The sequence below is a fragment of the Trichechus manatus genome, unplaced genomic scaffold (assembly GCF_000243295.1).
Source record: "Trichechus manatus latirostris isolate Lorelei unplaced genomic scaffold, TriManLat1.0 scaffold00003, whole genome shotgun sequence".
NCBI lineage: Eukaryota > Metazoa > Chordata > Mammalia > Sirenia > Trichechidae > Trichechus > Trichechus manatus.
The window spans coordinates 35648445-35659443 of NW_004443939.1; the positions used below are offsets into that span (position 1 = coordinate 35648445).

Sequence of the window (10999 nt, forward strand, 5' to 3'; positions counted from 1 at the left end):
ACAACAGAGAGTCCCCGATGGAGCAGGAGAAAGGTGGGGTGCAGAACTCAAATTCTAGTAAGAAGACCAGACTTAATGGTCTGAATGAGACTGGAGGAACCCCAGAAAGCATGGCCCTCAGATTCTCTATCAGCCCAGAACTAAAACAATTTCCAAGGTCAACTCTTCAGACAGAGATTGGACTGGACTGTGGGACATGGAGTGATGCTCGTGAGGAGTGTGCCTCTTGGCTCAAGTAGATACAAGGGACAAAACAGGAGGCTTCTGTCCGGAAGTGAGATGCGAAGGCAGAGAGGGTTAGGAGCTGGTTGAATGGACATGGGGAATCAGGGGTAGAAAGGAGGAGTGTGCTGTCACAGTATGGGGAGAGCAATTAGGGTCACATAACAATGTATGTATAAATTTTTGTATGGGAGACTAACTTGAATCATAAACTTCATTTAAACTACAACAATAAACAAACAAAAAAAATAAAATAAAAAATTCTTTTTAAAAGTTTATAATTATTATTTCTCATTTAATTCCCCAATATCCTCTAAAGTGGATAATATACTGAGCTCCATAACGACACGCATTTTTTTTTTCCTTCTTTTTCTATCTACTCTATATACTTGGGAACAGGACTAGTGTCAATCACAATGTTGGAGTCAACTGCTGAATCAATTGATGGATGTAATCCCATTTTATACAGTTGTAAACTGAGGTCAAGTAACTCTTCCAAGTTTGAACAGCTAGAAGGTATGTAAGCCAGGACCTGAACCCAGACCTAGAGCCTGTTCTCCTGATCACTTTCAGAAGCCATGCTGCTTCTCAAACGGAAATGCTGCCAACTTAACTCTAAAGCAAGGCTATTAGACCCACTCCTCCCACCCTCATATTTAAGCTAATGAACCACCAAAAATCTGAAAGAGGAATGGACACATTTACTAAGAATGTGGCAAAGAATTTGCTGGTGTTTTAAGCCACCACCTCATTTAAACTAAAAAATTACCAACTCAACTTTGGGAATGAAAGAACATAGAGTTATAATATCTGTTTGAGATAATCCTCATCTGGTACCAGGGACAAAAATAATTCCTGCATCCTACTGCTTCTAGTATAAGCCATGATCCATATGTGTGACCCAGCATCAGGTAAGGGCTGAAACAAGTAATGTTTGGGATTTTCAAAGCATCTCTTAGTAGAGAAGACAAACCAGGGGGAGGAAATCATGAAGTCTACTTGCTATGGCAGAACCAAACCCTCCCTGCAGAGCAAAAATAAGAAGATAATGGTATTGGCCAAATGATTTTATTTTTAAAAAGGAGTTGACAAACAAACTGCATCTTAACCCCACTGGCTACACTTTAAATTTGCTGAGGATATGATACAAGACAGAAAGATAACTACTCTTTAAGTACAGCCTGGCAAAGATAGTGAACTTAAGACCTAATTATGAAATAAATGTAGGCGAAAATATTCAGTACCAGGTAAAACAAGATACCATTCTGATTATGTACAAGAATCTGGGAGGGAAAGAGTAGAACTAGCAAAAGAACGTAGACGTAGGCATCTCCCTCAAGATTATAAATTTTTACAGAATGCAGAGAGAATGTTAAATAAAAGTTTCCTTCTCATCAATCCTGAGTAAAAAGGAAACCATCCCTTTAGACTTGACGATGGAACACTAAAAAAAGACAGAAAAAGAGAAGCAGGAGAAAGTGGAATTGAAAGAAGGGAAAGGTATTCAAGAAATCTGTACAAATTAGAAATTGCTCAAGTAGCAAAACTTACTAGGATGATCCTTGTTGTTGTTAGGTGTTGTCGAGTTAGTTCCAATTTGTAGTGACCCTATGTACAACAGAATGAAATATTGCCCAGTCCTGTGCCATCCTCACAACCATTGCTATGTTTGGGCCCATTGTTGCAGCAACTGTGTCAATCAACCTCCCTGAGGGTCTTCCTCTTTTTCGCTGATCCTCTACTTCACCAAGCATGACCTTCTCTAAGGACTGGTCCCTCCAGATAACACGTCCAAAGTACGTGAGACGAAGTCTCTCCATCCTCACATCTAAGGAGCATTCTGGCTGTACTTCTTCCGAGACAGATTTGTTTGTTCTTCTGGCAGTCCATAGCATATTTAGTATTTTTTGTCAACACCATAATTCAAATGCATCAATTCTTCTCTGATCTTCCTTATTCATTGTCCAGTTTTTGCATGCATATAAGGTGACTGAAAATACCATGGCTTGGGTCAGGTGCTTCTTAGTCCTCAAAGTGGTATCTTTGCTTTTTAACAGTTTAAAGATGTCTTTTGCAACAGGTTTGCCCAATGCAATACATAGTTTGATTTCTTCACTGCTGCTTCCATGGACATTGACTGTGGTTCCAAGTCAAATGAAATTCTTGACAACTTCATACTTTCTCCATTTAGTGTGATGTTATTTATTGGTCCAGTTGTGAGGATTTTTGTTTTCTTTATGTTGAGGTATAATCCATACTGAAGGTTGTAGTCTCTGATCTTCTTCAGTAAGTGCTTTAAGTCCTCTTTGCTTTCAGCAAGTAAGGTTGTGTCATCTGCATATCGCAGTTGTTAATGAGTCTTCCTTCAATCCTGATGCCCCATTCTTCTTCATATAATCCAGCTTCTTGGATTATTTGCTCAGCATACAGGTTGAATAAGTATAGTGAAAGCATATATCCCTGACACACACCTTTCTTGATTTTAAACCATGCAGTGTTCCCTTGCTCTGTTCAAAAGACTGCCTCTTGATCTTTGTACAGGTTCTGCAGGAGTACAATTAAGTGTTCTGGAATTCTCATTCTTCACAATGTTACTCATAATCTGTTATGATCCACACAGTCGAATGCCTTTGCATAGTCAATAAAACACAGATAAACATCTTTCTGGTATTCTCTGCTTTTAGCCAAGATCCATCTAACTTCAGCAATGTTACCCCTCATTCCTGTTCTCTTCTGAATCCAGCTTGAATTTATGGAAGTTCCCTGTTGATGTACTGCTGCAACTGTTTTTGAGTTATCTTAGCAAAATTTTACTTTTGTGTGATATTAATGATATTGTTTGATAATTTCTACATTCTGTTGGATCACCTTTAGCATGAGCACAAATATGGATCTCTTCTAGTTGCCTGACCAGGTAGCTGTCTTACAAATTTCTTGGCATAGATGAGAGAGCACGTCCAACGTTGCATCCATTTGCTGAAACATCTCAATTGGTATTCTGTCTATTCCTGGAGCCTTGGTTTTCACCAATTGCCTTCAGTGCAGCTTGGACTTCTTCCTTCAATATCATCAGTTGTTGATCATATGCAACCTCCTGAAATGGCTGAATGTCAACTAATTCTTCTTGGTACAGTGCCTCTGTGTATTCCTTCTATCTTCTTTTGATGCTCCCTGTGTTGTTCAATATTTTCCCCATAGAATCTTTCAATATTGCAACTTGAGGCTTGAATTTTTCCACCACTCGTCTGTCATTTCGTTGTACTGAGGTGGCTTGCATGTTGCTGTGATGCTGGAAGGTATGCCACCAGTATTTCAAATACCTGCAGGGTCGCCCATGGTGGACAGGTTTCAATGGAACTTCCAGACTAAGACAGACTAGGCAGAAGGACCTAGCGACCTACTTCTAAAACAATTGGCCAGTGAAAACCTTATCAACAGCAGCAGAACACTGTCTGACATAGTGCCAGAAGATAAGCCCCTCAGGTTAGAAGGCACTGAAAATATGACTGAAGAAGAGTAGCTTCCTCATAGTAGAGTCGACCTTAATGATGTAGGTGGAGTAAAGGTTTCAGGACTTGCATTTGCTGATGTGGCATGACTCAAAATGAGAAGAAACAGCTGCAAACATCCATTAATAACTGGAACATAGAATGTATAAAGTATGAATCTAGGAAAATTGAAAGTTGTCAAAAATGAAATGGAATGCTTGAAGATAGACATTCTAGGCATTAGTGAGCTGAAATGGACTAGCACTGGTCATTTTGAATCAGACAATCATATGGTGTTCTATGCCGGGAATGACAAATTGAAGAGGAATGGCGTAGCAGTCATTGTCAAGATTTCAAGATCTATCCTGAAGTACAATGCTGTCAGTGATAAGATAATATCCATAGGCCTACAAGGAAGACCAGTTAATATAGCTATTATTCAAATTTATGCACCCACCACTAATGCCAAAGACGAGGAAATTAAAGATTTTTACCAACTTCTGCAGGCTGAAATTGTTCAAACATGCAATCAAAAGGCATTGATAATTACTGTTGATCGGAATGCAAAAGCTGGAAACAAAGAAGAAGAATCAGTAGTTGGAAAACATGGTCTTCGTGATAGAAATAACACCAGAGATCACTTGATAGAATTTTCCAAGACCAACAACCTATTCATTGGAAATACCTTTTTTTCAACAACATAAATGGCATCTCTACACGTGCACCTCACCAGATGGAACACACAGGAATCAAACTGACTACTTCTGTGGAAAGAGATGATGGAGAAGCTCAATATCATCAGTCATAACAAGGTTTGGGACCGACTATGGAACAGATCATCAATTGCTCCTATGCAAGTTCAAGGTGAAGCTAAAGAAAATTAAAACAAGTCCATGAGAGCCAAAGTATCACCTTGAGTATATCCCATCTGAATTTAGAGACCATCTCAAGGATAGATTTGATGTACTGAACACTAATGACTGAAGACAAGACGAGTTGTGGGATGACATCAAGGACATCATATATGAAGAAAGCAAAAGGTCATTAAAAAACAGGAAAGAAAGAAAAGACCAAAATGGATTTCAGGAAAACTCTGAAACTTTCTCTTGAACATAGACTAGCTAAAGCAAATGGAAGAAATGAGGAAATGAAAGAGCTGAAAAGAAAATTTCAAAGGGCGTCTTGAAAAGACAAAGTATAAGGAAATGTGCGAAGACCAGGGAAATAAAAGTTTAATCCTCCCCAATTTTATTAGGGGAGAGAGGATACACCCATACAAAAAGCAAATTATCAGTTCCTGGAAATATGTGATTAGAAGTGAAATTAGTGATGTAGACAGCAAGGGGTACTAAGCCTAAGCAAGAAGGAAAACCACATCCTGAGAGGTAAGGTAAACTACACGTTTGATTTTTTAAAAAGGAGTTGACAGCAAATGCATCTTAACCACACTGGCTAGACTGTAAAATTTTCTGAAAATGTGATACTGGTGATAAAGTACTCAACAATATGAACTAAACAAAAGATCAAAATGTAGCCTTTATACACTTCTGATATACCCTTGGGTTAGTATTTACTTACAACACTTAGCCACTCAAAAAGTGAAACTTGGCTTTTTTTTTTTTTTTTTAATTGTTGTACTTTAAGCGAAAGTTTACAATTCAAGTTAGTCTCATAAAAATTTATAGTTACATTGTTATGTGACCCTAATTGCTCTCCCTATACTGTGACAGCACATTCCTCCTTTCTACCCCTAATTTCCCATGTCCATTCAATGAGTTCCTGACCCTCTCTCTGCCTTCTCATCTCACCTCCAGACAGAAGCTGCCCATTTAGTCTCATGTATCTACTTGAGCTAAGAAGCACACTCTTCACCAGTTATCATTTTATGTCCCATAGTCCAGTCTAATCTTTGTCTGAAAAGTTGGCCTCGGGAATTGTTTTAGTTCTGGGTTGACAGAGAGTCCGGGCACCATGCTTTCTGGGGTGCCTCCAGTCTCAGTTAGACCATTAACTCTAGTCTTTTTACTAGAATTCGAGTTCTGCACCCCACCTTTCTCCTGCTCCGTCAGGGACTCTGTTCTGTTCCCTGTCAGGGCGGTCATTGGTGGTAGCCAGTCACCATCTAGTTCTTCTGGTCTCAGGATTAAGCCGTCTCTGGTTTTTGTGGCCCTTTCTGTCTCTTGGGCTAATACTTTCCTTATGTCTTTGGTGTTCTACATTCTCCTTTACTCCAGGTGGGTTGGGACCAATTGATGCATCTTAGATGGCCACTTGCTAGCTTTTAAGATCCCAGACAGAAACTTGGAATTTTATAAATCTACAAGTAAGAAAATCAAAACTACAGATTTTAAAAGCATATTTGAATAAGGTGTATCTGAATAAAGATGAGAGATTTTAAGAACATAAATCACTGTGGACTGAGCAACCGTTGACTGCCTACGTGCCTTACTCAGATATAGAAAACCCCCACTCAATACAGATCTACCATTTATCCAGCATTTACAGAACCTGGGGAGAGATGACATCATGACCCTTTACCAAAACAAGGTCCTCAGGTAAACTGAACTTCAACCTACTATCTGCCCTTCAGAGTCAACATAATTTCACAGTTTTATGAACTTGAGTGCGGACATTTCAGAACAAAAGTCAAGTGGCAGAACATGTGAAAACAGTTTCATCTTGGGGTGAGAAAAAAACTGAATGAAATGATAAAATATATTACCTGTGTGGTGACCATGAGTATCTTCAAAATCTGTAAACCCAGTTTCCATGGAATCTGATGTCTGGCTCGGTATTTTTCACAAGGGTTCATGAAGTAAAACTTCAAGTCTTCCCTCAGACATTCTTCTTTCACCTCAGAATCAATATGAGCCATCACATTTCTGCCACAAAAGATCAATTTTTAAATACACAGAAAAGCCTGTCGATCAGAAAGATCCTGAAGAATATTTTTCCATTCACATGCTTTACCCAAGCTTACAAACAAAACTCTCCAACCAGTGAACTTCTTTCCTCTTTAGAAATCTGAAAGTCATTCAGGATCCTCTATAACCTGCATTTCTAAATCTCCACCCATCTTGTTCAAAATGGCCACTCTTAAAAATTACATAAATAGGATTTTTTATTTGTAAGATTTATCAATTATTATATTCTAACATATAGCATTCACTTGTCACTGGAATATGACAAGGAAGTATGTGTGTGTATGTGTGTGTGTGTGAGCGTGTGTATGAACAAAAATTAGAACACTTTCATGATACTCCAGATGTAAAATCACAGAAATTTAGTACTGACTAACGGAATTAGACTGTTATGGAAGTAGAGAACCTCTGTTTTATCCATCTGTACTGAAAAAAGGATTATGTCTCCTTTTCTTGGACAACATAATGGTGATTATAAAATTATAAACTATAAATAGCTGCAAAAAGTTAAAACAGTAGCTCTCTACTTATGTTTGGATTCCCTGGGTGGTATGAACAGTTAATGTGCTCAGCTACTAACTGAAAGGCTGGAGTTTCAAGTTCACTCAGAGGTGCCTCAGAGGAAAGGCCTGGAGATCTACTTTCGAAAGTTCACAGCCATTGGAAACCCTGTGGAGCATAGTTCTACTCTGACACATATGAGGTTGCCATGAGTTAGAATCCACTCAATGGCAACTGGTAACTGGTATTTATATTTAGTTAGATATTTGTCACATTATATTAGGGAAATTTTGCTTTTTCTATTTCAGGGGCTTTTAACTCAGGAACGGGCACATGACTAAAGCTAGGTCAAAAATAACCAATAAGACATGGATGCAAGGTTTTGATTATAACTGCTGGAAGAGATGTGGTCTTTCCACTAAGTAGTCCCCAAAGTAGGGTATGTAAAAAAATCCGCTGAGAGTAAAGAAAATATCATTATCTTAAAAAGTAAACAATTGAACTCTACTCATAATTAATACCACCATCTAGCTTTCAATTTATTGTACTGTGGTGGCCTGTAGGTTGCTATGATGCTGGAAGTTATGCTACTGGTATTTAAATACCAGCAGGGGCATCCATGGTGGACAGGTTTCAGCAAAGTTTCCAAACTAAGACAGACTAGGAAGAAAGGCCTGGAAATCTACGTCTGAAAATTACCAACGAAAACCTTATGGATGACAACAGAATATTGTCTGATATAGTGCTGGAATATTCCAAACCTGGTTGGAAGGCACTCAGAATACACAATGGCTGCAACAACAGACTTGAGCATACCAGTGATTGTGACAATGGCACAGGATTGGGCAACAATTCATTCTGTTGTACATGGGGTTGCCAAGAGTCAGAACTGACTTGACGGCAACTAACAACAATAATACAACATATAGAATAATAGTAGTATACAATTTATAAATAAATATACACACATTGGGGATATGTGCTCAACTTTTACTGTCAGGTACATAATGAACAAAGTTTGGAGATCAGACATAAAGCATAGGCTGTGAGTCTGGAAGCCATCTCACTACCACAGAGCTCACCAGAGAGTAGAGCTAACAGTGAAGAAAATAGAGAAGAGATAGAGACTTAGCCTAACGACACTGTTTGAGTTCCTGGATCCAACTGTGCCTGAAGACATCCATCCCAAGACTTTCAATTTGAGCCAATCAATCCCTTTGGGGTTTGAACCAGCTTGAGGCAGATTCCTGTTACTTGCAACAGGAAGTGTCTTGATGGCAGTTTAATGAATAAATGCCAGTAAGTTAGGCCAATATTTTTTATACTGATTTATGATCTATGTTATTTACCTTGACTAACAAATTTAAAAGAAGCCCAAAAGGGAATGACTATTTTAAGGCTTATGCTCAATCGTTATTTATTTCTATTTCTAAACTGATTTTTGGACCTCTGGTTTCCAGGATTAATGGGCTAGGTTATTCAGAACTCTCCTGCTGGAAAAGAGAAAAGAAAGAAGGAAAGAAATAAAAAGAATAATTCTGGAGAAAATGTATACGTTTTTGGAGGGGGGAATCTTTAAAAGACTGAAGAGCTAAAAGAGAGCAGAAACTTCCCAGGCCAACTCTAGGAGGGATCCAGGGAAGTAAGAGCCAATTGCCATTAATTCACCTGAGTTTCAGTTTTGTGGCCTCAAGAAGAAGGAACAAGGGGGATGAGTCAAGGCCAGAGCCCACCCAAGATGGCAAATCTGAGAAGAGATCCTCCTCACGTATAGATGGGGGCCCAAAGGACTATCCCTTTAGGAAAATAACCACCATCCAAACTGCCTGGCCCCAAACTTAGAAGGCCACGGAGAAGGTCAGAGTAGTCAAATCAAAGAGAAGAAAAGAAATTTTAAAATAGACCAGTTAGAGAAATGATGGCCATAAACCAGCCCTTTGAGACTCACACTTGGATGAGCCAGGGAACTTCAAATTGTGAGCCCTCTTGGTTCAGGGGGCACCAGACAGAAACTGCCCTCAGTCTCCCGGCAGACACACACACACAGATTTCTCCACAGGTTCATACTAGGCCTTGGGGCCCTCTAACAAATAATGTTAAAAAGCCATGACCAAGCAGCACTATTTACAATAGCAAAAAGATAGAAACAACTCAAACGTCCATCAACTGACGAATGGATAAATAAAATGTGGTAGATCCACACAATGGTGTATTATTCAGCCGTAAAAGGAATGAAGTATGGATACATGTTACAACATGGATGAACCTCAAAAACTTTATGCTAAGTGAAAGAAGCCAGTCACAAGAGGTCATATATTGTATGATTCCATTTATATGAAACACTCAGGATAGGTAAATTCTATAAGATGGTTAATGGTTAATTTTATGTGAATTTTACCTCAATAAAAATTTTTAAAATGACTGGCAAGTAGTTAAATATAGCCAGGTACAAGAGGAAACCAAGCAACGTAAGTATCATCTTTGAAACAGCAGAAACAGACTAAATATATCTGAATTAGACACAGATTAGAAAAAAATCCATGCTTCCCAGGTTTAAAGACAAACAACAAAGGTAAAAATATCTACAGGAAAATCTCTGGAAGAACAAAAAATTTCTAGACATGAAAAATCAAAAACCACAATGAACTTCACTTCAAAACAATCAGAAGACTTTAAAAATGTGTTTGCTCGCAGCATGCTGTCATTAAATCATGATTCTATCTGACCAGTTTAATGAGTACTTATTGTGCCAAGAAAGCATAGTGCTGGCTGTTTGAGACACAAAGCTGAATCGGTTCCCTAATCTTCAGATGCTCAGTGTCCAGAAGGGGAGACAGATTTGTGAACTGATAAATTGTCACATAGCTCAGTGAATGTGGCATCATAACTGTAAAAGGTGTTATGCGGACAGAGGTCTCACGCTGGGTAGCAGGGAGTCAGAACACTAGTGGGGAAAACCCACAGCACAGTCATGACACCCAGTGCAGTAAGTGCTATGGAGACACTTGACTAGGAGCCCTGAGGGTGGCATTTCTAAGAAGAAGGTGACATCTTAACTGTGTCTGTGTCTTAGAGCAACGCCCCCAAACGTAAATTTAGACCCCTGAGAACACGCCTGTGGAAGCCTCTGTGGACCTGTTTGAGAAATACTGAATTAGTGTATCAGTGTTGCTAAAGTATTCCTCCTGGTGACTCAGAATATGCTTTTCAGTTAACAAAATGGAAAGAACATATGAAACTTGTGTATTGAACTCTTAGAAGCCTGAATACAGCCACGGAACCTCCCCTCTATTTCTTGTGTGAGAACCACTGTACTGAAGAAAGACGAGGTGGTTTTATCAGAAGTGGGGTGGCGGGCGGGGGGGGTGGCGCACAGAAAACAGTGGCGTGGAACACACAGTATTAGGTCAAATACAATTGAGAACCTTGTCAGCCAAGTTCTGTAGGAAACATTTTCCTGCCTTCTAGGAGCTCAGTCCAGTGGTAAGAAGGAGAGACATAAATAGATGAAAGTATAATAAAACGTATTAAATGCTAAAATGGAAGTGTGCATCATGTGCCCTGAGAACAGCGAGAAGAGAATGTCTGATGCAGCCCCAATTGCTTCAAGAAGCTTCAAATAATTCTTCTAGCTGCTGGTTTCCTAAATTATACGGCCACTAAAATACTCAAGGAATGATAACTGATGTTAACATTACCCAAAACAAAATTATTTTTAAAAAAATGTCTCAGGGAGTTCCAGCAAAATGGTGCTCTAGGCAGAAGCACCATGCCGTCCCTCCACAGCAAAGATCCGAAAAACTAACCCAAACAGAGAATACAACAATCCTGAAACCCTAAAACATCAAATGAAGAGATAAAGAACTC

The 10999-nt window shown here is 39.0% G+C and overlaps 1 protein-coding gene across 4 annotated transcripts in view; it reads right to left on the minus strand.

The window, feature by feature from the left end:
* Window positions 1-10999, minus strand: part of MCOLN2 (mucolipin TRP cation channel 2) — an 84725-nt gene that overhangs the window by 46478 nt on the left and 27248 nt on the right. For all 4 annotated transcript variants that reach the window (XM_023731599.1, XM_023731591.1, XM_023731595.1 and 1 more), the window contains exon 2: window positions 6433-6592. In XM_023731599.1, the coding sequence (XP_023587367.1) occupies window positions 6433-6592 (160 nt within the window). The remainder of the gene's footprint in view (window positions 1-6432; window positions 6593-10999) is intronic.